At 41.7% G+C, this 27,465-nt stretch overlaps 1 protein-coding gene across 9 annotated transcripts in view; it reads right to left on the bottom strand.

Annotated features, from left to right (window-relative positions):
* The window catches only part of UNC13B (unc-13 homolog B), a 212,763-nt gene that overhangs the window by 42,426 nt on the left and 142,872 nt on the right, over positions 1-27,465 (bottom strand). For all 9 annotated transcript variants that reach the window (XM_061477266.1, XM_061477269.1, XM_061477267.1 and 6 more), the window contains 10 exons: positions 20,067-20,236; positions 19,063-19,178; positions 17,116-17,279; positions 14,571-14,721; positions 13,507-13,575; positions 11,502-11,591; positions 9,935-10,069; positions 8,992-9,125; positions 7,989-8,074; positions 661-787 (listed from right to left, as the gene is read on the bottom strand). In XM_061477266.1, coding sequence (XP_061333250.1) covers positions 661-787; positions 7,989-8,074; positions 8,992-9,125; positions 9,935-10,069; positions 11,502-11,591; positions 13,507-13,575; positions 14,571-14,721; positions 17,116-17,279; positions 19,063-19,178; positions 20,067-20,236 — 1,242 coding nt within the window. The remainder of the gene's footprint in view (positions 1-660; positions 788-7,988; positions 8,075-8,991; positions 9,126-9,934; positions 10,070-11,501; positions 11,592-13,506; positions 13,576-14,570; positions 14,722-17,115; positions 17,280-19,062; positions 19,179-20,066; positions 20,237-27,465) is intronic.

The raw sequence follows: 27,465 nt of genomic DNA, 5'->3' as shown, positions 1-27,465 counted from the left end.
ACCAGCTCTTGCCTTAAGCAAAGCGTGGGATTCTAGCTACAATATTCCCTCCAGGTTGCTCAGACAACATTGGGCTCATAAACCTTTTTCAGGTCTGAAATCTACTGCTGCTCTCTTAAAGTTAAATGAAAGTCGCAAACAATTGCTTAGAGCTTAAGAGCAACAGCTTACCTGATTTTTACAATTAACCTTCCTGGTCTTAATTAAAATAAAAAAGAAAAACAAAAAATCCTCAGCATTATCTTTACTTACAAATCCCACTGTGTGTGTATACATATGACATTCATACACACACAGAGACATACATACAGAACATACAGATAAAGCTGTATCTATTAACAAAAGAATGTAAGCTTACATCCGGAAGTTCTGCTGTTCAAGAATTGACCAAAGCCCACCGAGTAGACACAAAGTAGTTTAAAGACTGTCCATGACATTGCTAAAGCTTTTGAGATCTTGGGAGATAGTGTACAGTAAGGGACTGAACTGTGACAGGGACAGTGGCACAAACACCAGAGGGGACAAACATGCACACAAACACAGGAGTAAAGAAATGGTGTATCATGAAGGCAGCCGTAGGAGAAAACCAAATGGCTACTCTCAAAGTAACAGAAGGAGACAGATCTTGGGGATCTACTACAGAAGACATAACACACTCACGCTGGATATTCAGGCACTTTTCCCTTGAAGGCAGGCAGATCACGAACATATTCATTGTACAGCCACTTCACTTTGAAGTGTAGATTCATATAGTCTGCACTTTTACACAGTCTGTGTTTCTCATGCTCTGTAAGGAAAGAAAAAAAGAGTTAGGTCTGAATTTACCCCTATCACTGCATCAGTTACAGGAGTGTCTTACAAAGGATGTCTGTAGTACGCAATGGTTTTGTAGGTGAAGCACCTACAGAGACACAAATTCTTCACAAGACAGGATTGTGGCAGCAGGCAGGGGTTCTTGGTGGTTGACCATTTAGGCTCTGGAGTCTATTTCTGTACCTCTAATTAATACTTCCATTTGTTGAAGATTTTGGTTTTCAAAGGAATAAAAATAGAAAATTCTGACAGCCTTTGCATTTAACATATGACAGTTCAGATTTCACCTTTGCAGGAAATAAATCGAGGAGAGCAAATCTGTTCATTCTTGGATATAAAAGAAGTCATTATCAACATGTTACACTACATCCCTAAAAGACAAGAGTAAAAAGCATCCAGCTCTTTAGAGTTTGCCAGTGCGAGTCACAAGCAAGTTCAAACACACTACACAGGAACCGGAGCCTTCCCCGATCCCCAGTTTGAAGAAATTCATGGGACTTCTCTTCCAGAAGGCAAAAGTTTTCTTACTTGTGTTGCCTTCCTGAGCATGCTCCACTGAAGTGACCCATGGATACCTACCTGCTGCTGAGCCTCTTCTCCGGCCAGGTTTCATTATGGTTTTGTACCCAGGCAATGCTGGGACAACGCTGTTCCTCCCTGTGTAACACACATACATCCACAACATGACCCTTCCCATACTTGTCTGCTGCTAAAGCACTCGCCATATTCAGACCCATGTTTCTGCAGAACTCATGCTTCTAGGCCACTGCTCCCCTTTCTCTCTTCACAAGAAATGTATACTCCATGTCTTTGCTTCCAAGACCTTTCACAGCCTACGTCCACACTACCATCATTCAGCAATTGATTCCCACCTCTGAAGAGGCCACAATCCCTGGTTTTAAGCTACTCAAGTTATTCCGAACACTCTCTACGCTTTCTTCCAAGGCACCCCTCATTTGCTTACACAGGCAGCTCCTTCCAGTGCACTGCCTTCCTTCAAAATCCTCGTTGAAAAGAAAAAAGAATCCCTTTTTCCATGATGCTAAGAGGACTCAGCAGCTTACTTTTGCCTGCACTGTGATCTTGAATTATCAGGTGTCCAATTCTGCCACTCCCTAGTGCTGCCTGTCCATATCCATCTGTTTCTTCTGCCAAACTTCAACAAAAATGAATAAACTTTGTGCCAGGTTTATTTGTTCATAGAATCATAGAATAGTTGGGGTTGGAAAGGACCTTAAGATCATCCAGTTCCAGCCCCCCTGCCATGGGCAGGGACACCTCACACTAAACCATCTCACCCAAGGCTTCGTCCAACCTGGCCCTAAACACTGCCAAGGATGGAGCATTCACAACCTCCCTGGGCAACCCATTCCCGTGCCTCACCACCCTCACAGTAAAGAACTTCTTCCTTATATCCAATCTAAACTTCCCCTGTTTAAGTTTTAACCCGTTACCCCTTGTCCTATCACTACAGTCCCTAATGAAGAGTCCCTCTCCAGAATCCCTATTGGCCTCCTTCAGATACTGGAAGGCTGCTATGTTCAATCTAGTACTGCAGCAAGCTCCTAGTCCACGGCTACAGTGTGAGATATGAGACTAAATACACATTATTTTGGGTTAGACTTCCCCCCCCCCCCCCCCCAAAAAAAAAAAAAAAAATTGACATTAGACTAATCTTTCTGCCTTTTATAGGGTTACTTCATTACTGATGGAGTTTTCCAGCCGCAGCACTACTGGTGTGTAGACAGGATCCAAACATGTTAAAAGATGGAAATCTTTTTCTCATTTTTGAATGAGTTTAATCTAGGACTTCAGTACAAGTATCCAGTAACTGGGTAGATATATGCACACAAGAGCGATACACGCTACAGATATTCATCAGCAGAGGATACATCCTAATGACGCAAATGGCCCCAGCTTTCTACCTGACAAACAAGCTTATCTTACAATATCATAATCTATTTTCATGTAAATACGAATTCTCACAACAATTTCAAGCCATCAAAAAACTTCCACATCTCTCTCAGCTTCAACAACATGTACAAGAAGAAAGGCCAAATAAATTATGAATTATCCAACACAAGAAGCAATGAACTTTACATGGATAACGATTCTGCAACCCTTGCCAACATTCAGTGGAACGCTTCAGTGAGTTGTTTGCGAGCCTCTAACAGTGTAATACAGATTTCCTTCTTCAACATGTAGATCCACACAGATACAATCTCAAAAAGAAACCCAACTTTTGTTTTCAAGAAATTAAAATGCCCATTATCCAAGAGGCACAGTCCTCAGAGGTGATGGTTTGATGGACAAATTACTTTACATGTGCTACTATTTCACATGTACTGTGATCCACCGCTCTTCACAGCGGATTTGCTTGTACTGGAGCCAAGGAAAGTCCATTCCTGTTATATATTAATAAACCTAGTATCTTTCTTGAGTGCTAAGGAAGTATATGGAAATACCCAGTTCTCTGAACTGCTGATCTTCCTCCACAATAACTGAGGAAGAAAATGCAGAGCTCTCTGCAGATCCAAAACTGGAAACAAACACAGCAATAACCATGCCGGCTTAGCTCCCTGTGACAGCAAGGAAATCAATGGACAATTATAACTTCGTTAACTTTGACATACGCTGACACCCAGGTGCTGTTTCCACATGGGGAAAGTACTGCTCCTGCAGAAGGTCTGGCTTGGAGGCAAAAAGAACTCAGATTTCATCAAAATTAAGCAGTGCACTAAGAGCAAGTAATGCAAAGCTTTTCCTGGGGCTTATGACATTCAAAAGGCTATTAAGTTACAGAAAAGGAAGATGCAAAGCAGCCACAGAAGCGTAAGCCCAAGGACTGCTACTGGGACTACCTAGCCATCTAAAGCAGATAAGGAGAGGCTTGGCACCAAGGGGATAAAACTACAGGAATGCAGAAGAAAGAAGGAGAAGTCTTACCACCGTAAAAGAGAACTTTACGTATGCGGAAGAAAGGTGGGGCTTGTGACAGAGAGAAGACAAAAGTGAACTGTAAGAGCTCAAACATGCTGGAGGACAAATAAAGCCAACAAAGCCCCTAGGCCCCTTTACCCCAAACATCTCATTCCATCTGCCTTTCCCCTTCAATAGTCCCTGCACAGTTTGACCACCCGCATTCTTTGTGAAGGGGTATCTTTAAGAGCATTTGAAGGTGACATGGAAACACAGCAGCCAGAGGTGTACTCTGAAAACCCATTTTGGATAAAAGTAAAATGTAGAGCACAGAAGCCATCAGTCTTAGCACATTTCTGTTCTGCTTTATCACCTGCTGGCTTTTAAAGAGCTCAGTGGCAGCAACAGTGGAAGAGGGCACAGATATTTTGCAGCAGCTGCTGTTTTTATCCTGCAAAGACCACAGAGTTCTCTAAGTCCCTCACATTTCCTCAGCAGATTTCATCTGCAAACAGCCTCCTCCAGAGAAGAGCTTCTAGGGTCACGGAGGCCATATTATTAAGGCATTAATAGGGAACCACTCCCTAGCAGCACACTTTCTAGTGTTACGTCTAGTTCTGTTTTTCAGGCAGAGAACAGGACTTCCTTAATCCACCACATCCTTAATCCATGGGATTTTTTTTTCTCAATTGTTAGCCTACTTTCCATGGGTTAATTTCTAGCTAATAATACCAAATTTCTGCAAATAAACTCTAATAGGTACTGAGGCTGCCAAAGCATTAACACTTCAGACAGCTGACATCTGTGTGTACATCTGATTCCCCTCCCCTTACTAGAAATGAGAATGTGGCAGAATGATTTATTTCAATCCAGCTCGCCAGCTCTACTCAGTCTCTCTTCCTACCAGAGATGCTTCCAATTTGCAACTCTCCTAATGCTGATATGTCCAAATTAAGACTAAACGTTGCTGTAAAGGATGATGTTGATTTTCTATTACTATCTTCTACTAAAGAAAGAACAGAAGCCCTCTTTGCTCAGGGTATTTGTGTTTTCTGGTTGCAGAATTTCACAGATGACAGCAAGGAAACTAGTAATCCCAGTTACCAGTGGGCTCAGAAGGAGGCTATCCAGCACTGGTCAGTGTTCCAGAGGTGGAGATAACTGTATGACTTGGAAAAAACATCCTCTACACTAGCGTGACTCCAGGGTAGAATGATCTTGCCAGCCAAGTCTGAGCCACACAACAAGAGTATCCTATCTGTTTTTCTCTTAGGTTGATGGGGAACAAGGGACACTTCTCAATGCCTCATTGCATACTGCCTCGACAGTAAGGAGGGAAGGGCCAGTCTGCTGTTCACAGTGTCCTGAGTTGTTACTGCTTCGGGAGAAAGAGAAAAAAACAAGCAGGGTAAATCCTGGAGTTTTTGCTGTGTCTCAGAAGCTGAGTCTCCTTAGGGGTGATGAAGGCATAAGATAGGTCTGCCATGCACTCGTCTTCCAGCAGTCAAACTCACTGCTGCTGTGACTGCTGCTACCAGCTGCTGAAACAGAAAATAGGTGTTTGACTCTCCATTTCTGCAGCAGCAGTGTGGTCGTCCGAGTCACCTTTGCAGATCTGCTCACCAGTGGCATAAAACTAAGGGACTAACGCTAATATTAGCAACTATTTACACAGTACTAGAACTATGGGTATCAGACGAAAGCCTTTGCCTACTTGCAACTATAAACTCTACCAAGGTGCACAAACTTACCACTTGGTGAGGTGAATGAGCTCATGTTATCTAGAACTTAGGAACAAAACATAAGGGAAAACACCATGAAGAAAGTTAGAAGCAGGAGTTATACTCTGAGTTCATATGCACATATATCAACAAAACAATTAGCTTTTGTTGCAGAGAGCTCCTGATGCATACAGATTTTTGAGCACAACAGAAGCATACCCAGGATTATTACACAAACTAAGAAATGACAGAGCCAAGAGCTGAGGACAGCAGATCTAATCATCATCCTTCACATGACTTAATTTGCCTCCTTTAATCCCTTTTATCCCCTCATTATAAATAAATAAATAAATAAATAAATAAATAAATAAATGCAGAGAGCTAATCTAATCATCTGCATTTAAAACACATGTACTAAGGCCTGTAAACGAATTATTGTATAGCTTGTTCTAAAGGTTATATTCCTAAATTTCTGAGAGCAAAGCAGTGAGGAATCATGCTCACATCAAACAGAATTCTGCACTCTGAGAATTCTTTAATATATATTTGGAAGAGACACACATCAACACAACCTCTACTATTGTTCAATCCTCCTGCAGGACTTGCACAGCTAGAGTACAAATACATATACTACACAGTTTTTCATCTTTCATTCAAAAGGCAAACCCTTCCCTGCCCATCAGCTGCCTCTGTGTCAGCTTTTCTCACCACAAAATACTTTAAACAAGGCTGCTCTCTCAGCAAGTATTTGCTGTGGGCTAGTGAACTCATGGATTCAGTCTTAAGTCTTGTCTTAAGAAGCTAACAAGTGACCAGAAGGATGAGGAAAAGCTAAAATGAACCCAAGTTCACCAGAGCCAAAGGGGACATGGTATGAAATGTGAGCAGAGAAAACCTGGAAGGCAGAGCTAACCAAGGCCTTGGCAATCAAACAGAGCCATTTAAAAGAGGAACAAAATTGTCCCCTTTGACAGTCAAATTCACACAACAGTATGCTGCATTTTGGATGCAACAGAGAAGAGTAATCTTAGGAAAGTCAGCAACTAGATCTGGAAAGATCCAGTTCTCGTGGCTGCTCATAAAAGAGGAAGATACAACACTTTCAACATATAGAAGAGCAAACTGCGTTATAAATTCCTGAGAGTGAGCACACGGGTAAATAAGGACAAAACAGAAAGGGGAGCCAAAATGGTTTGCAGGAGCAAACAGTTCTAGGAAAAGTGAACATGAAATTATCACAGTTGCCTTGTCTCTAACACACAAGCAAGTGGTGATAGTCGCTATAAAACAGACTCTTCAACATAGTAGGTCCTTCTTTCCAGTGTCTGTTCTTACATCAACACGACCTCACAACATAAAGGAACTGTGGGGTACAAGTATATATAAGAAGTGCCTAACACAGAAATGAGAACACTTCACCCAGACCTGCAGCCTGCTGAATTCAAGCCTAGAGCTAGAAAACGGTGTACCCACACAGCACAATCTCTACTCCTGTTGCACTGTCGAAGACTAAGAAGTAGATGGAGTCAAACTTCTTAGCTTACAGAGCAACCCCACAGGCTGTTCCCAAAGAACAAGCTGCAGGAAACTCTCTTACTGACAGCAGTTTTTCCTAGCGGTCTGACATGAGCATTTAATAGGCTGTCACTTCTAGGAGTGACCTGAGATCAAACTGGAGACAAATGGATCAAGCGTAATTTTGTGACTGACCAAAAGCAAAAGCTCCACTTGGTTTTGGAATATGAACGCAGCTAGCATGCCATAGGCAGCACTGGCTGGTTTATCTGCACTTACTTGTCGGCACTTATCTGGTTTATCACAGTATCAGCTTACAGATGATCATGAAGCCTGACCCTGCAAAATACTGGGAAAACAATTGCTACTACAGCTGCACAGCTGGTGGGAGCTGGATGCTCTCTGAACTTTGTAAGATGATTACATTGTGCAAATGAATTTATAGAACTAAAAATAAATTCAGAAACTGTAATCAACCATCAGAAGCGTACTGCAGGCAGCAGAATTCCTTTCCAGGGCTTTGCTGGGCTCTGTATGCCTAACTCATTTTCAGAAACAGGAAAATGTCTCCTTTTCTAGGAGTTGGGTGGGATTATGCAAGATTAAATAAAAATGAAGATACCAGAAGGAGGATTTGTTCTAACAGTATGATTCTTCCAATGGCTTAGACTGTCTGTGCTGTACTATCCAGGGAACTACAGCCATGGCACAACCCACTACTTCTCCAGCCCTTTCTATCATCGTACATTGCACAAATAAGCTGCCAAAGTGAACTGATTTCAAATCAGCTAGGATGGCAAAAACCAGCTTGCAACAAAGTCTGACATACAGGTCTAGAGATCATGCAGATCTCAGCCTCAACCTTCACACATTATGCAGCTGTCCACAAATAAACCACTAGAAATCCCTGCTCTGAACAGTGGTGCTACTAATGTGCATCATTAAGCCTCATTTACACCAAATGAATTAAGAATAAAGATCAGCAACAAGTCAGCTGGAAGCAGGGAGGAATTCTCTTACCTTCCATGGCATATTTCATATCCTGGGCAAAAAGACTCCACATCACCTCTGCACTGATCTTCCCAACAGCAAGCTCCTGAGGAAACCTAAGTGGACATTAGGGAAAGGCTTTGGCATGTATCAGATCAAAAGGCTCTCTCTTCTTTATTCAGCTCTGAGTTAAACTACAAGCTGAAAAGCTCAACATTACAAACGTTTCCTTCACCCTAGATAAATGACCTTGGAGATTATGAACTGGACTCTGTGGCACAGATTAAATAACCTGAAAACAACACTGCTATTGAGACTCGTTCCAATTAAAAAAAGCCAAGCCCTGGATGTCTCTCCTAGAAGAGAAGCATACAATAATTCTGGAAACATGATCTCAGTGCCCTTGCAGCTTTTTTCTCTTTCTTGTCCATATGTCTTTCTTTCTAAGGTTACTACGCTGACCTGTGAATACAGGTGTCATTGCCATGTTAAAGCATGTTAGGCCATAATCCAGCATTTTGTGTATAATACTTTGTTAGATAGCTCCTGCCCTGTGGGACTGTTGGAGGAGTATCCACCAGTTAAACAGACTAGTTTCAAGTTCCTTTCCAATGTGCCAATCCCACCCACTGCAAGCTCCCAGCACTGCATGGACAGCACATTAGTAAATCACAGCGTAAGGCGGTGTTAGCACAGCACCATGTGTGTGCATTAATGCGTGTCCCAGACTGCTCAACATGAGAAAAAACCAAAAGAACTCTCACCCCATTTTCAGGTGCCTCCCTGAGTTCAGGATTGTAATAATCAGGGTGTTTGAGCTTGAACGCCATCGTAACTGAACCTTTTGAAACTCTTCCATCCCAATCAAAAAGTTATTTATATAGACAGAGACAGATAAGACAGAAAGACAGACAGACAAGATAAGTACTTTCCATAAATACACAAGTGACAGAAGAGACAGAAAGCAGTTTAACAAATAAAGCAGAGCACACAGAGACTAGCATTAGACACACAAAACAAGGAAGATTCTTACTGATTCAGGACTGGGGTATAAGAATTCTTGTCCTCTTCTATGATGGAGACTATCAAAGTGATGAGCTTGGGCCAGAAATCCAGGTTCCTGATGCTGGGGCCCTGTTCCTCAGGAGGAAGGTCCTGATTTTTGTTCTGGGAAGGAAACCATTGATGAACCAGTGTAAATTTAAAGGGGAAAGAAAAAGCTGGCAAATGTAGATCACCATAGAAACTTCAAACACTAATTCCCTATGGACCCTTTTTTCTGAAGAGCTTAAAATTATTAATGCTTGCTGTCAACTTGCATGATCTAATGCAAAACACAGTAACAAGCCAAACCATATTGCTTACTGGTAGCCTTAAAGCCAAGTAATTCCTGTTTTGTTATTTACCATGCCAAGAGCAGGACAGGCTCCAGGAGATCTGCTCAGACATCATTTGCTATAAGCTGGTTTGAAATACTTGCCTTTTAGGGACCTAGGTTAACAACTACATCCACGCTGACACATCGTGCGTGCATTACTGCAGAGCGGCCAGTAGAGCTCTCATGGATGTGAAAACAATTTGTGTCTAGAGGTACCTCCTAAACCCAGTGCAGGGCACTGGGTTCTAGTAACCGAGATAAAATTTCACTACATGAGGTTTATCTATGCTAAAGACAGCTTCTTGAACAGTCTACATTCTTTTCTAATTGGCTTTTTTCACTCAAAGCTCCATCAAACCTTCCCTTCACAAATTGAAATAAAATAGCTGAGCTAGCAAAACGAATCATAATTAGTGTAAAATAATTATCATCCTCCACTTACTAATTAGTGTTCATTAGCTGATTACAAGTTTTTGCATTCAGAAGATAACAAGTCATATAATTTTGTCTGTGTTGGCTTTCTACACGAATTAGTATTCTCGTTATTATTTAAAGAAAATCAGCAACTTGAATTTCTGCCCGCTTATCAGCTACTCACAGGATCTGTCTGGTACTCTCGACTGTACAGCTCGTGACAGTTGTTGAAAATGTACTCATAGGTGGAGTTGAGGCAAGCTTTCACACAGTCCTTCACAACCTGGCTGGCTCGGGGTGGACTCTGCAGCTCTTGGACCTGACAAGGAGGCAACAGAGATTGTCAAATAAAGCACTGTTCATAAATCAAACATGGAAAGAACAAGTCAGTGGTCTAGGAGCTACAAAGGACCTGGTGGATCTGCTTTCAGCAACCTCTGCTATCAGTGATCTGAAACCATGAATGGATTGCTCTCTCCAGGCATAAAAAAGTCAGTGACAACACTTAGTCCCCACAGGATCATTTGGAACATAAAAGGGATTTTGAAGCACCAAGGATGATCTTCAGAATAAATAAATCATGTGTATTGACGTGTGTATAATCTGAGCCAATCACACATAATTTCTGCTAAATTCATAGGATTTTGCTAAGAAACCAGCAAGCAATCTTTCCCAACACTAGAAGAATGTGCAATACATTAGAGGAGCATATTACATCCAGTCTGGAAAGCCTTGCTGAAAACCGAATACTTGCATGCCTTTAAATACAAAAAACTTCCTTTAAGGACATCTTTCATCACAAGCTTTATTGAATTTTAAAGTACACCAGACTCCTTAGGGACATACCATCTGATACTCCTTTTCCTCTTCCAACAGCAGCTCTTTTCATTATGTCATTGCTTTAGAAAAACACTGCAGGGTTAAACTAAACAGATACACAGCCATCACCCTATGAATGAAACTAGAACCTGAGATGATTTTGATATTGACACTACCTCTACACTTTTCAGAGTATTTCTATAAGGCAGACTTTCAATACAGACATATTGTCTGAACAGGCACTTTCAAAATAAAGTTCTAAAATGTCATTTACCCTACGGCTTAAGAATAAAATTATAAGCGCATCCTGAAATACCTCAAATTAAAGATTTTGGTTTTGATAAGATAAAGATTACTAAGTGACATGTGTTAACCTACAATATTAAAAACAAAAAAGGAAAAAAAAAAGCAGGAATAATCTCATTACACACTGCTAGAACCATACACTTAACTACACAAACAGCACATTAGTATTCATAACAACCCTCTCGGATCTCTGCTGAGAGATATGATCCCATTTCAGTATCTCACCCCCCAAGAAATAAATTTAAACGTATTTACGAGATAAAAGATGCTGAAGAGATGGTAGTGACTGATAAATGTTGTACACAGGAAAACCTTCCTAACACAATTAACAAAAGTAAATTATCTTCCCAAACCAAGAATTTTCTTTTTTCTCCTTTTTTTTTCTTTTTGATTATTTGTGCCTTATTTATGACTGAAAAACCCCAGGGGAAACAACAACTTTCATCTTCATGATGCAAAATACAGTGAAGACAAGGCAAAATGTGGATGTTTATTACATGGTCAGCAGATGCTCTCCATTTTCCATGTCTAAAGCAACAACATGGAACAGTGATTTGAAAACAAGAAACCAACTCCTGGGGCAAAAACTGCAGAGGCTGTGCTCCCATCCCCACCCATAACACTACCTTCATCCTGAAAAAAGTGATGCTGGTCAGCAAATCCACTGTAGACTTCAGGTCCTGCAGCCGCTCCCGGCTGCTGGCTGGAAAGTTGTTCTGTTAACAAAAAAGGAAAATCCTGTTGGAAAGCACAGTCAGATCCATGCAAGACTTTAAGCATGTGCTAAATAAGGAAAGTGTCTTGGAAACATTTCCTGCTTGAGAAGCTTTTACCAGTCAAAACAATGCTCAATAAATAAGGCCTTTTTGCTGCAGGAGCTTATCTGTTTGCTTAATTAAATAGCTTCTTGTATGAATGTAAAATCTGTGGATATCAGGAGACTGATAGCCCTCAGCAGAAGGAGATCTCTCCTTGGCTGCAGGAGGAGCCAGCAAGGAGCAACAGCCACGTCACCAGCAGCTCTTGGCCTCTTGCTTGATGTTGCTTGTGTGGACCCTTTCCTTTCTGCATTCACTGCTTCTATTTTGGTTTCTCTTCTGAGGCAATGAGAGGTGTGGTATATTAGCAACCTCTCAAGAGAAATAAACAGGCCTGAGAAGGGAAAATGAGTCCTTGTTCCCTGTAAGAAGTCATGGTAACCACTCAGTGACCAAGCAGCTCGCAAAACAGTTTTCAAACTAATTATTCAGAGGGTGACTTGAAGCTACTCAAGGGAGCTCCAGCTCTCCCATCCTGACCTGCCAATGGAAGGAACACACATTTGTTTGTCACTTTCTTTTCCACAAATCCACACTGCTGGTTATTCGTTGTTTAAAGTGCTTACAAATAGCTTGATTAAATTAGGGGAAACAGGAGGATTAATCTGCGTAATTTAAATTGTGAATTCCCATCTCCTGTCTTGAAAGCTGGAAACCAATACCTTTTTCTTCCAGAATTTAACATGCCCTTCAGAGGTCTTAAGATAATTATTAAGAGCTCCCAAATTGATTCAGCCACTTCTGTAAATGTACTGCCAATTAGATAACATCTAAATTATTTAAACTATACAAATCTCTCCTGATCCTTTATGCAAGAGCTTACTTGTTTGTCCATGGTTTAGTTGCATGAGCCACTGGAAAGCAGCTTTTAGTGAAGACCGAGCAAACAAAAAAGACATCACCACCAGAGATTCCTATTGCCACTTCTTGATGATTTTCCCTCTTCTACTCAGTAGATCAGTGCTCTCTTCAGACCTTCTCTTTCTAGTGATGTAGATTTAAATAGCTATTTATACAACACTCCTTTTATCTTCTTTTGCAACTTGCCCCTTGTCGTTTTTGTCTTCCTAATGCACTTCTCCTCTTAGTCTGCTCATGTTTCTCTACACTATATGCTTCACTGTACTTCATATAAATGCACTAATCAGAAGAGGTTCAACTTTTAAATAAATGAAATCAAAGCTCATATTTTGCCACCGTTGTTAAATTTTTCAATGAATTAGTCACTAATTGAAATCAAATAGCAAGGAATTAAAAAAATGAAAGAAAAGCCACGTCACATGGTGACTAGAATAGCAAAGAAAGAAAATAGTGGTTTTAAGGAGACTGAGGGACTGATATCAACATCTGAAACTCATCTCTTCCCAAGGGGGCCAGGGGGATCTCAACCTGAAAGGACATCTTGTAGATCCAGAGTCAGGGTCAGTGATTCAAGTTCACCAAACCTAAAGTAAGTGACAACACAAGGGCAGTTCCTCTAAAAGATTTCTGTATACTAGGGGAGAGCAAGTCTGTTTTCTGTTTGTAGATGACACCTGAAGCAGCTGATAGGACTAATTCAAATCCAGCCTGCACAGTTCACAATCCTTAAATTATTTCAGAAGTCTTGAGGAAGTTATAATGGAAGAAAAAAACATGGTTTGTGTTCTATACATGAAGAAAACAAAATGGTGCATTCATGCAACAAGCTTGACATGACAATTCCGTAACACAGAAACTACCCAAAAACTTAGACGCATAAGAGAAATCCAAATAGCGTGTTTCCTGTCTGCCCACCAGAATGCCTGAAAGGATTTTGTTTATTCCCACTCACCCTGTACATTGAGAGATCAATCCGAAGTGAATTATGAAGCTGATCCAGAAGCTTCACAAATCGTTCTTTCTGTTGAGCAGAAAACACCAATAAACGTTACATATCATCACTGTCTAATCGATGTTCAGTGTAAGCAGCGGGGTATCAGGGAATTAGTGTCAAATCTCAGGAGAGTGGGAGGAAGCAATATGGATGCATGGTATTGTGCAAACAGTATTTTCTTTTGATTCTTGGATTTACTCTCATAGTGTAATTATTTCTGAAGTCTGTGTAACATTAGAATTGTTCATGTGTAACATCAGAAAAATATTCCATTATCACTCTCAAGTAGAAGCAGAACAAATCCCTCTCTGATTTCTAGCCTGCAATTTGCACCAAACTTATATTTAAGAGAAAATATTTATTCAGAGATGAATAAAGGAACAGGCAGAAAAGGGTCTAATTCAGAGCAATGACACAGCTCCAAGATCTTATCTGTTAGTTCAGTGACAAGTATTATAGGCTTCTCGTGACTATATTCTCAAGGTCAGGTCTCTCCACTGGATTCTGATCTAGCATCGTGAACACCTCCTCATTCAATCTATAAATTCTCAGTCTGAAGAGAAGCACGAGCTTTTCCAAATACTTTTCCAGCACGCTCAACTCCACCACGTTATATGAAAAACATTTTAACCATTAGGGGGACACACATATTTTTGGTTTGTATTTTTATAAACCAGTTTCTGTTTTTAAAACAAAGTTCTGAAACGATCAGATCACACAATGTGTTTTATCAACAGCATCTCCCGCAGAGTTTAAGACTATTTGCTTATTCCATACCATCTGTGCTCCAGTATAATTTGAACACAAAGAATAAACATCATAATACATTACATTGATTAATACCTAAAATGCATGGTGATGACAATAAAACCATGCTCTTTGCCTTGTCTAGAAGAGCTCCACAGATTCCAACTCCTCACAGAATTAATATTCTTTACACAGAACTAGTTACATATTGAAAGGCAGGACCACAGGCAAGTTACAGAAGTTGAAATGTAACATCACCAAACACGCTAACATACCCCAAAATTGGAGGCTGCAAAGCGGTCCGAAGCAGACACATTCGTGGAGGCAGTGGTGTGCGCATAATAAGCATTGATATTGGCAAGTAAGGTGCTCATCACAGCTGGCACGCCTGGGCACATGTATTTAGAGGAGAGACATGCAAAATGCCTGCAAAAGGACAGCTCTGTAAGTCATTCTGGTCTCTTTCATGTAGCACAACTTGATTCTATCCCTTTAATATTCCACTTACTCTGGCTGGCATCATGAACAGATGATAGTCATTTCCTCCCTTCCTGTAAATCTGCAGCATCCCAGAGCTATTTCAGAAAGATGCCATCTAGACAACAGATATGCTTGAAACAAGAGGAAATCCCTTCACTACATCCCCTTCCAGATCATAAAATAGCTTCTCAAGTATTTCTTGCCAACAGCTTGTGACTTAGGTGATACCCTGTGTTCCTAATCCAGTTCCTAGACTTAAGCTTGACACCACTTGAGGCAGCCACAGGTTCTGAGGTAACATGAGGCAGCAGTAACTGGAAAGCATTAAAGCACAGCGAGATCACCCACCAGTATTTCTGTGCTGCACTGATATGTGATTCCTTAGGGCTAACCCCTTTGCCCACAGGAAACATGCACACTCATTTGCATTTTCCCATTTAACTGTTCTCATTAAAATGCATGGAACCTTCCTGCAGGAAATACCAAAATTATGCCAGAAGCGGCTGGGCTTGTGAAATGATTAAACAATCAAAGAAAATCTGCTCAACATAAGCGGGGGAGGGGGGGGGGGGGGAAATCAGAGTTTAAGAGGTCTGATATTATGGGACATGGCAAGTGAAGTTCATCCCAACAGATAGAAGTGTTGGCATTTTTAAGCAGTCCTTTTTAAGCAGGAATCCTCACTGAGCTCCCAAAGTAAATTTAGGAACTACTTTCTAAATGTAGCTTTCTCCCTATAGGGCTCATAGAATCACTGAGTAGTTTAGTTTAAAACTATTACCCCTTCATCTATCACTGCAGATGTTCAAAAGTTGTCCCCATATTTCTTCTAAGCCCCATTTAAGCACTGAAAGACTGCCCTAAGGTCTTCCCAGAGCCTTCTTTTCTCCCAGCTCTCTCAGCCTTTCCTGATAGGAGAGGTGCTTCAGACCTCTGAGGGGTTCCATCCACTGGACTCATCACAAACATTAGCTTCTGTTCTAGTTAACATACAAATGATTATAACCAAAAAAGCTACAGTGAGAGAATTTCTCTGGCATTCACAAATCAGTATTTCAGACAAATATGATACTGACGCCTGAATCTTAACGTGCTTGCTACATGGTAACCGTGTACCAATTGGTCATTTAGACACTTGATAAGTAAAGATAAGACATATACAATGGCTTTATTTAGCTTGGAGAAGGGGTGAGGAGTGGGACTCTACTCAATGTCTTGACTACTTAGCAGAGAGGAGAGGGTTAGTGAGAATATTGAGCCAGGACAAAATCCTTTTAGAGGGAAGACTAAAAGATAAGCAGCAACATGAAGCAGTTACAGCACAGGAAATTCAAAACAGGGTTTTCCAATTTGGATTTCAACCACGGATTTCTTCCCCAGAGTAATACAGCCTGACGTCTGGAGCCCAAAGAGGTGGTGAACATCCACCCTTGGAAATTTTCAACACACTAAAAGAGGCCCTGAACAGTCTGGTGCAACTTCCAATTTAGCCCTGCTATAAGCAAGGACCAGACCTCTGGACCCACCTTCCATTTCTTTTCCACTTTGGCTTAAATCAATAGGCAGAAAAGGTGTTTGCAAGTGACATAATTATAGATAACACTTCACCCAAGGACTCAGACCCCAAGAGCTTCAGCATCTAACATGAAAAATTTCATGTTTGTCTGCTGTATTTAATATCACCTTTGAAATAATAAAAAAGCAAAGCATAGCACTGCTAGTTTTTAAGAGGAAAAATGGCTAATCCCAAATCCAAGTAAAAATATAGTGAGAAGGAAAATGCTCTTTGAAGATCAGGAACTGCATTAGCCTAGCTCCAAAGAGGACAAATCAGTAGCTCCATTATACAAACTTCCTATAAACGCCTTCAACAGCGCCTGGGAAATTAATAACTTCAAAGGACTTTATCAACTGCCACAACAGTTGGACAAAGACTCTCACAAAACCTCATCCCTTCTCACATCATTAGAAATCTTCAGTGGGATCCCTGGGCAGTATCTTTTTAACAGAGAGTGCTCAAATGGAGATTTGAGTCTTAAACCATAAATGGCTCACAACCAAACTTGGTGCAATTCCTTAAGATTAGTTTTAAAGATGTGCATACAAACTGTTCAGATAGATGCTTAATTCCAGCACTTTGTCAGACATTAATTTCTAGGCTTTGAGGAAACCAGTGATTCAGAAACGGGCAGTCTTTCCCCTTGCACAGTAAGCCCTATAAAAAGCAGCTGTCACTGACAAGCCTTCCATTACCTACACATTTCATCTTCTAAATATTAACAGTCACATTAAACAGTTACACCAATTACCCGCCCCGACGACACATGAAATGCATCTTACGTCATGGCCTGGTATATAGATTCAATGCCGTAACGCATTGCAAATTCATCCACTATCTCTTGAGCTGTCTCATCAAAATACACCTTCCAGGCATCATCTCCTTTGGCATCAGGGATCTTCACCACCCCATTCCCTTGCACATCTGTGAGATGGTGAAAGAGGTTCTGAAACACAAAACAGGATTGAAAGTATATGTGAGGCTGATGAAGCCTTCAAGTTTCATGAAGAGTTTGGAACTGCTCGGAAGAAGTCACTCACACAAATCTCTTTGCTCTCCCACCTCTTTCTTCCCCTACACATTATGTATTTCTTTTCTTCCTGAGTTCTCCTAGCTGAAATTTTTGCATGTGTACCTACGGTTTTACCCAGCAGACATTGCGAACGATGCAGAGGAGGTGCATGTGAAAATGCATGAACGATGCATGCGAACGATGCAGAGGAGGTGCTTCAATGCAGTGAAACCACAGACTAGTTTCCTGAAACCTACACACTTCTGTCCTCAGAATGAAATGCCTTAACATGGATGAGCTATTGAAACTAGCTGAAGTAACAGTTCTATATAGGCTTTGTAACTATTATTACACAGCAAAACAGTCCAAACAAATCTTATTTTGTTTTTAAAAGGACATCCTTAAGATCACCCCTACCGACTAGACACTTGCATTATTATTCAACATAACCCTTTATTTTATCTAACACTGCAAAGGCTTTCAGCTATCACTGCTGTGCAGAGTATGCACGTCACTTAGAGATTCATCAGCCTCTCAGACAGCTGGCTCCCTGTAGTAAGGAATACAAAAGTCCAACAATTTTATTAGGAGCTAGAGGACTCTGCTTTACTCTACTATTTTTCCTGATTGAATTATTCTAGCTGTAAATCATCTTCATATTATGATACACAAATGAAAGAAGGTGATACTTAAAAGGAGACCTATTTGCAAAAAAGGGCAGCAAGTGATCATGTATGTTCAGAAAGAAAAAAATGAAATGGCTTACCAAGCAGAAGCCACCACTGAATTGAAAAACAATAAATATTTATTGAAGGACACAACACAGCCAACTAAAGGAAGCCTACTGATGTTTTTCTAAGCTTCCTATCTGTCTGTTCCCTGGTAAGGCCAGAGGACACCACAAGGCTCATCTAGCCCAACATCTGGATAAATATATTGCTCTGCAGCTGAACATTCCTCTCTACGACACATTTGTCCTTCTTTTCTAATATGAACTTCCTTAAACCTCACTGGATCTCATGATACTCTTTTATGTCAGGTGAAAGGGGCTCTGACTACTCTACCTTGTTCAGGCTCTTAGAGACTGACCCTGCTACTTGCCTTCTCTTTGACAGAGAGACTTTATCATGTCATGTATCAACCTGAGACAGGGTTTTCCCTTTAGTCCTTCTCACAAGTCATCTTTGGAGTTTACCCACCTTGTGCAGCACTGCCTGCCCAGCTCAGTCCACCTGAGACAGGTCACTAGTCAGTAACCATAGCTTATTTTCTGTTCCCCAACACACACCAGTGCAGCAGCACAGAAGCACCAACACCCACATAACTCAACAGCAAGTGCCAAAGCCCTCCCCAGACCAGAATTTACTCATAAAGTCACAGATAGGTACAGTACATGCTGAAAACATCACTCAAGAAAATTCAGACGTTTCTCCACATTAAACTTGTGGACCAATGCCCTATCTCTGGATATGGCACAGCTGTGACAGTGGAGCAGAGTGAGCCAGCCAGCCCCTGGTGCGGAGGAAACAGCCTAAAAACATCTCTGCCTCCCTGACAAATGCAGGTCTGATGAATCAGTGTAGTAGGCCTGCATAGCAGGGAAAAGCAAAGCACATCTAGTGTAAGGAGAAACATTTCAGGGAAGGAAAGGTCAGAACATTGCTTCTTCAAGAGACAGAAGGAACATGGTGATGACTGAGCTGAACTCACTTCTTACCTCATGAAGGCAAGTGTACTGAATATGATATGGAGCCACCTTCTCCTCGCCTTTGATCTCCACACTGATTTGTAGGCGAATAGCCCCAGACACTGCAGACTTATCTGTTCGCTTTTCTAGAAGAAAAAATCATCAGCAATTACATGCATTGCTCCTGATCAGAGCAGAACCATCTTGGGGTGACAACACTGGAAAAAAAACTGCTGGAAGCTCAGGCTAAGCTTGTGATCAGAGTCACCATGGAGAAAACTTTGACTTTTTCTAACACTGGCTATTAAATAGACATCAGCAAAACAAATGCAGTGTTACACCCTCAATATGACACATCTAGCTAGAACCATGTACATTTCTAGATGTAAGAGAGCCTTTCTGCCAACAGATGTGCAATACGGTCTTGGATTCATTCGGCTGAACTAGAACCACCAAGGACAGTTCCCTTTCCCAAGAACGAGGCTGACTGATGTGGAATTTATTCCTGATTTATACCATAGTCTTTAGCCCTGGGAACTGCTGGATGTGCCTCTGAAGGTTTTGGACCTCCTAAGATTATTACTATACCTGTCAATTCAGCATGGTCTGGTCACTTGCCAGTACTTTCTACAATGTTCTATTTTGGTCACTGGGAAAGGTCTCAACAACTTCCCAGCCCAGTGCAATCCACCTTCAGGTGTTACAGACTGTTAAAATGCTTGTGTTGGCACAAAAAAAAAGGCACAGGACAGGAAATGTATCTCCAACACAAATGGAATACAGCCCTGCTCTAAGCATTTTACCCACTGTACTCTTCAATGCCTGACAGGGAAAAACCATCACCCTTCTGACATGTTACACTCCTCACTTCAACTGGGACTAAAGCCTTGCAGCCGCTCTGCAACACCATCATATGCCCTTGATATCATCTGAGCTTTTCTTCCTTTCTTGCAAACTGTCCATATGCAGCCAAGCTCTCTCAAGCATTCCCAGACTAACACATGACGGGTTTTTATCCCGAAAGCCCTGCTCACCAAGGTTGTACCACACATCCATTTCTCCGCTAAGAGTACGGACTTCAATGATTGTCTGCCCCAGGAAATCATCCGACTCGCGCTTCAGTCTCTGCTTGACACGAGACTTGATGTCATCATCTTCATCCCAGACACGCACCTTGATTCGGTCAGAAGAATTATGGCACTCACTGCAAACAAAACAAACGTCACACTGAAGAGCACATAATGCAGCTAATGTTTTTATGCTACGTGCATCACATTCCACTTGACCCACTTGCCCAACAGTAAAGGGATGCATAAACAAAATGAAAACCATGCCTGGAACGCCTGATAGGAACTACACAACAACATTTAGGTGTGCTGTAAATGCTCCAGTGACACAGACACTGTACTTCAGATGCAGGCTGAAGAAGCACCCTGCCCTGACTACAACCACCAGCTTCAGACTTGCCAAGCATATGTGATTCTCTTGCTTGTCCTCACTCTCAGCAGCAGTTCCCTGAACTTGGGAATTCTCTTCATTGTTGTTACTTTTGCTGTGAAGCCCACAAAAGCCTAGTGATAGCTAGGATGGTAAACTCAGCATACACACCCCAAAAATGATGATGAGCATCTCACTGGTTTCTGGTAGCTCTCCCCATCAATGATCTTCTGTTCAGCTGTAGGCTTTAAAAGCTACTTGTGTTTATGGATGCGCAGTATCTACGACAGTACGGCCAAGGCCTATGACAAACACCCTTCATGCTGTTTTCTAATAAAAGATGAATAGCTCAGGTGGAGCTAGCTCTCTTAAGATAGTCATAAGCAGTAGTGTATCAATGTACAATACATTATGATCAAATTATATAAACATTGGCTGTGCCTGGGAGGAAAGGGTGGGATACAGTAGTTACAAAGTTGGTATTTAATTACTAGAATTGATTCTGCCTACTATTCACAGCTCAGACTGATCTGCTATCTGGGCAGATCAGTAAGGACACTTCCATTTCAAGAAAAGCAGTTTACTGCTTGCTGAATCAGCTTAAAGCACAGGCAGAACCTGTAGCTTTCTCCCCTCTTTTTAGGTGTTAGATACCTTCTGTAGATCCAAACAGGCTCCCACATGTCAGAAGTGGGTAGAAGAACCTTATTGTAAGAATTCTGCCCACTTACAGAACATGAATAAAATAAAGCAATCTGAATGCTCACAGCCTCTACAAATGTCTATCCTCAAGGAAATAAAACCTATGAAAAGAGGCAACTTGCGCTGAAGGCCTGTTTTCCAGCCTTTTTAACATTAACATGCTGCATCTGTTGCTAAGCAACAGGGAGAAGGAAGAAATGGGTCAGAAGAGATTTGCTAAGTCTGGTCAGTAAGATGTGGCAGCGACTGGTATTTGCATGATCTCTACCTAGAAATTATTTGGGCTCCTACTGCCATTATTGTAACTCAGGGCTGCTTAACAGACATCCATGCAGCTACTATTGATTTTTCCAGTAGAGAAGAATAGCTGCGAATTAATCAAAGAAAGTTAGAGGCAATTCCATGCAACTCCAATCACAGGCAGAAAGCACCGCTGCTCCCTGCCTTTGCTGTACAATCAAAGCTCTATTTAGAGATCAGAAGAATGAAGGTTCAATAGTTCTCTCCTGCCTTTATTCTCCCCTTCCTCCTCTTCTACTGCAAGGGTATCTTCCTTTACAAAACCATGCAGAAAGTGTTTACAAGCAGTAATACTTGGACTGCTGCTCTTTGCAGTTCTCTAATTTATCTGAGCCCAATGCCACATCTACCAGCAACACAGCATAAGCATGTAAAAGAAAACCTCTGTTCCTGACATGGCGCACTAGCGTACGTCGTGTCAGTACCTCAGAGGCTCAGTGTTCAGAAGTGCATGGGTGCCTAAGAACGCAGATTGGCACATGTGCCATTTAAAAATCACCCCATTTCTTCAGACCTCACCTCTGGCACACATGTTCTTTGTAATGACTGCTCTGATCTTGTTTCTTTGCCACCGTGGATTGAAAATGTCTCTTTCTTTTAGGAAAACATTCACTGTTTAGACCTAAATCTACCTTAGCCAGTGCCACATGCATGATACCAGGCTTGTGGAGTGCTGGCTATCACCCTTCATTTGGCTACAATAGCATAACTCACTGTTGAGTGCTATAGGAAACTTTCCAGTAGCATTTACTGAGCAATAGAAGCTTATATTTTACCACACCTTTCCTTATGTTTAAGACACCGCTCAATTCATATTTCTTATGCTGCTCCCATGCCAGACAGTGAGTCTTATCACTGCCTCACAGCAGCTGAAAGCCTTGTGCTGATTGCTTACCCATAAAATATCACCAGCTACATCCGTAGGAAACATGGACCTTTTGGTGAAGCAAACAGTTGTGTCAACACCACTCCTCTTTCCAGAGAGCACCCCAAAACAGAACCATCAATACTAGAGGACTTGGGCTTAATGACTGATTACAGGTTAACTAATGGGAAAATAGCTTCCAATCTGTAGCAGCATCACAATACTGGCAGACTGGGGCTAACAAGCCCTGCTGCTAGAAACTTTCCTCTTCATTAATACAGGAGCTGGAACATTTCTAAAGATGCTTGCCCCACTTCTTTCTACAATCCTGTGAAGCTTGATGTCACTGTGCGCACACATATGTCTGTCCCGTCTCCCACGGCCGAGCTCCCACAGCTTTCCCAAGAGGATGCAGAGAGAAGAATCACTCTGTGACCCCATTGTAAAGAAGAAAATACCAAATGCTTTCAGGCCTATTTCAGAGTGCAAGAGACTGGAAACCAGGTTCCCTTTGTACACGGCTCAGAAATTGTCTCTTTTATGTCCATATTGTCCTGATGTCTGTATTGGTGCCATTTTTATAAGGAACTTACTTCTACACGTCAAGCTACCAAACAGAATGACAACTTCAAGAAAAAGCATATCAAATATTCAAGAAAACTTAAAATCAAATAAATTGTGGAGTTGTCTTTTCTTTTTCATGAAGTTTTTCTGCCTGAAGCCAGTGGTTCCCTGAGCAGCGGAAGCACCCAAGCCTGGTTCTGCTGACTTTCTCTCTATGCTACTCTCTACCCCCACCTCTTCTGCCACATTCCCCTATGGCCTCACCCAACCCCAAACCACCAGTTCCCCACACACATCCCCTGCACTGACAATACTCTGGCCTCCTCCCATGCCCAGTTATCAGCTGGGCTGAGGGGAAGCACGCGAGCACACGAAGCTGTAGTTAATTCTGGTCTGCTCACACAGCAGCATACCCACACACATGCTAATTGGTATATTGGTGGCTAAACAGAACAAGCAACTGCTGAATTTACACTATAGTGCCTCCCACAATGAAGTTAGCAAGTTTACCCTTCTAATCTAGCTCCAACTTCCACCAAAAGAACTGTAGAAAGCAATTCTTACTTCCGAGACCTCTCCCCATCTGTAAATAAAAAGACATTTGTGCTGAATCTGCTAATAATTTGCTGTTTGTGCTAACAACATTTGCAGCATTGTCACTTAACCTTCACAGGAACACTACAACCAAAGTCACAAGCCTTGTTAAACTGTGGCGAAGTTAGTATCTCTAACAGCAGAACTTTTATAAAGGTATACTATAAAACCATGTGCCCATCAGTTCACAAAATGATCTTTACGTGCAGTAAAGATCACAAGTTTAAAGCATGGAGAGTGCCAAATTGAAAACCTGTAATCTTCTGTCTCCATTAGTTCACATTTGTGAACCTACACTCATGAAGACAGTCTGGTAAATAATTGGAAGGTTTAAAGTCCATTTGTATGCCATCCACATGGACATCTCTTCGCAATCGATTTCTCATCTCAACACAGGTGTTATTAACACGTTGACCCTGCAGGACTCCCCAGGCCCTCAGCTTCATTCCATTAATGCTGTGCAGAGACTAGACTGTGCATTTCTAAAATGCACTGTTCAGACTAGAGAGGTGGAATGCCTACGCAGTCATAGAACGGTCAGGTTGGAAGGGGCCTTAAAGCTCATCCAGTTCCAACCCCTGCCATGGGCAGGGACACCTTCCACTAGAGCAGGTTGCTCCAAGCCCTGTCCAACCTGGCCTTGAACACTGCCAGGGATGGGGCAACCACAGCTTCTCTGGGCAATCTGTGCCAGTGCCTCAGCACCCTCACAGGGAAGAACTTCTTCCTAATACCTAATCCCTATCACTCTACGTGGCCATTTTATATAAAGATGTTTCTTTATATTATGTTATTTTCTTCTATTTTCTGCCTGAAGAGCAGCAGAGACCAGAGGCCCCTTATGCAGCCAGGAGTCCACTGTGTTTGGCAGCTCCCAAAGTGGAAGACAGCCCCTGCCTTGTACAGCAGACAGGCTAATAAGGACAAAAAGCAATAAGTAGATGTAACAAGAACAAACAATAGAAGTTAGGGACCAGAGGAAGCAACAATATTTTGCAGATTTGAAAGTATGTCAGTCAAGCCCAAAATTAAGTAGTTTTGCTGTGTTTTGATACGACAAGTGTTTATGGTTCAAAAGGTCTACTGAGTATCTACATGGCCATATTCTGTAAGAAGTTTCCCTTCCGCACCACAGCAGATGCAGCTCTCCAGAAGGGCCTGTAAAGTTCACAGTCCTGTGCAAGGGACATTTCATGCAATGGTAGAGAAAGAAAGCACAGGGCTGCTTGCAGAAATAATGGGTGAGAGTGCAGGAGGTGGGAAAAGGCACACGAGAGAATAGATGAGCAAGGCTTCAGGGCCTGGGATCATTTTAGGAGGAAACCTTTGCTTCTGAGCAAAAAAGCTTGGGGGAAAAAAAAAAAAAAGTTATTTTCTGAAAAATGAGAAAGAGATACAGTTGTAGGAATCACTATGAGGAAGCTTAGTAAAGAGTTATAACAACACACACAGAAGGAGCAGAAAAAAGGTTGCCTACAGGAAACGGCCTGGCTGAAAAAGCAGGAAGATTTGGATGTGGTTCAGATGAAGGGTCCAACTGGCAGCTCTGTGGTGGCCAACTTCAATGGGAGCAGAAGGCAGGAAACTCCTCAGGACAGGTTAATTTTTAAACAATACCAAGACTCTTCTATTAGTGAGAAAAAAGGACAGCAGGGAGAACACCAAAGGCAAAATCAAAGCGGTAAGAGAACAAAGCTAAAATCCTTAGTAGCTTAGACATATGCCCTGAGATCCAGGTGTTGCTGTCTTAAGAACAAAGAAACGAGTTTTCTGTTCTAAGTAGCATGAAGCTCTTTTCTTAGGGGAACAAGTACAATCATTTTGCTGTAACCCAATGCTACAACACCAGCTGACAAATTAATGGTGCGTCTCTCCTAACTACAAAGAGCAGATAAAGTGATTCTGAGCGTTACATCCTTAGCTACATTAACTCAGCTTCCTAACAGGTGCTTGCCACAAGGCATCAACTCTGCGTGCAAATTTAAGTTTCACATTGGTAGCTGAGCAGAGAAACAAGTGGGATTTTATCAGTGCCAGTTTCAGAATCCGCAGTACCTGGAGAAGAAAGCAAGCAAGACAAACTGAATGGCTCCTGCCATGCAGTGAAGGGAAGCAGAGGAGACACAGTTACAGTGACATTTATAAACACAGTGGTCCCAGAAGGGGTAGTATAAAATACAGCTCTAGAACAGACATATATAACCACAGAGAAAACCGAAAGATGCCAAGCGTGACAACAGCTGAAAGAAAAACCGAGGAACTGAACAGAAGCTTGTGAGTGACAACCCACTGGTTAGCTATGCAGTAGCACCATTCCCAAAGGATTAACAGGAATGTGTATCATGTGGGGCTCTGCATGTCCTAGTGAAATTGATTATCTGCTAGCAGGAGGCACCACATGTATTTTAACTCAGTTACTCTTCTTAGTTAGTCAGAGAGAATAAACATGCTTGTTGCAAACTGTTCAGTGACGATGTAATCTGTTCCAGGCAGTGATTTCACACCCACCATTCAAAGCTTCAGGCACAGCTGTACTCAGACCATACAACTTCAAAAAGATATTACTGTAAAACAAACGAGTCATTCTGCACACAGGCCAAGAAAAACAGCAATGGCCTGTCTGAATCCAGTACCTTCCACTGTTCACAGTCATTAAAGACTGGGTCACTTCCTGAATAAAAGGTACAGACTAACAGCCTCCAAACAAGCTCTTAAAAGAACTCTTCCTTTAAAATGGAAACTCTGTCCTGTGGTCAAGTTTTTCTCCCTAAATACCGTCTCCTTTTGCAACCCAATGGATGCTCAGCTTCAGCCTTCACAAAGGATTCTAGGAAGCCTGTAATTTCCGACAGTCTAAAACATGTCTAAATGGGGAATGTCCCATTCTAATCACACTGAACAGTGAAAAAAATACCTCCCCTCTAGTATTACTGGGCTGTTTCCTAAGGAAAAGGAGTTCTGCAGATTTGTTATGAAAGCTTCAATGTTCTGACAAGCTTTGTGCAAAGAGAATCCCATACCAGCTGCCATCCCTGGAAAGCCTGCAGCCGCCTGATTCTTACATACCAACCGATGTAGACAACTCAGAACCAACTGCAGGCAGGACACGTGCTGTCTTCTGGTCCACCAGAGTTACAGGCAAGAGAAGAGAGTTGAGGGCACAGAGGAGACATGCACATGGCAAGTAAAGGAGGCCACCCATAAGCCTGCTCATCATAACAACAGAAACGATGAAGGAAAAGGATCGGCATGTAAAGCCAAGGGAAGCAGGGCTTCCTTAGTGCATACTGATAGAACATCTCTTCCACCAGTGCCTGGAGCCCCCCATTAATCCTCATCCTACCAAGCATCCCACTTGGTGCAGTCTCTGCAGCAAGCCTGCAAAACTTCGACCTGAAAGATGAGAACTCAGCAGAAAGACCACCCCTTTATATTTTCCTAAGTCTTCAAACTCCAGTGAAAGATACAAACATTTCTAATGATGTATTTCCAAAAGCTGAAAATCTAAGTACACAAAGAGGTCATTTTCACATGCAAACCACTTGCCCAGGCAACGTGAATATGCTCCAAGAACCAGTCATTAATCAGCAGATGCCTACAGTTACACAGGCTAGTAATGACCTAAATAGCATTTATAATGGAAACCCAAAGTGTTTTCAACCTTGCCTTTTTTAAAATATGGATCTAAATGTGGACTTTCGAATTGGGTCAAGCCTACCAAGATTTTTTTTTCTGAAAATACGTAGAAAAGGAACAAAGTCATATTTAAGGAAAAGTATTTAAGTTAATACACTTTTCCATCCATCACTGTAAATAAAGAGAAACTATTTGAAATAGGCTACTGCAGCCTGAAAAATTTTAAACCTTATTCAAGCTGTTTTTAATAAACTTTACTGAGTCTGTAGAAGGAATTTACCACTCAGCTGTGCACAGTCTGCCTCAATTCATGCCATGGATTACAACAATAATGC

This window comes from Pezoporus flaviventris, unplaced genomic scaffold (assembly GCF_033815535.1).
Source record: "Pezoporus flaviventris isolate CSIRO_AGI_PZ_B2104156 unplaced genomic scaffold, CSIRO_AGI_Pfla_v1 ptg000100l, whole genome shotgun sequence".
NCBI lineage: Eukaryota > Metazoa > Chordata > Aves > Psittaciformes > Psittacidae > Pezoporus > Pezoporus flaviventris.
Note: the sequence above shows the minus strand (reverse complement) of the source record. Positions and strands in the feature narration are given on the sequence as shown.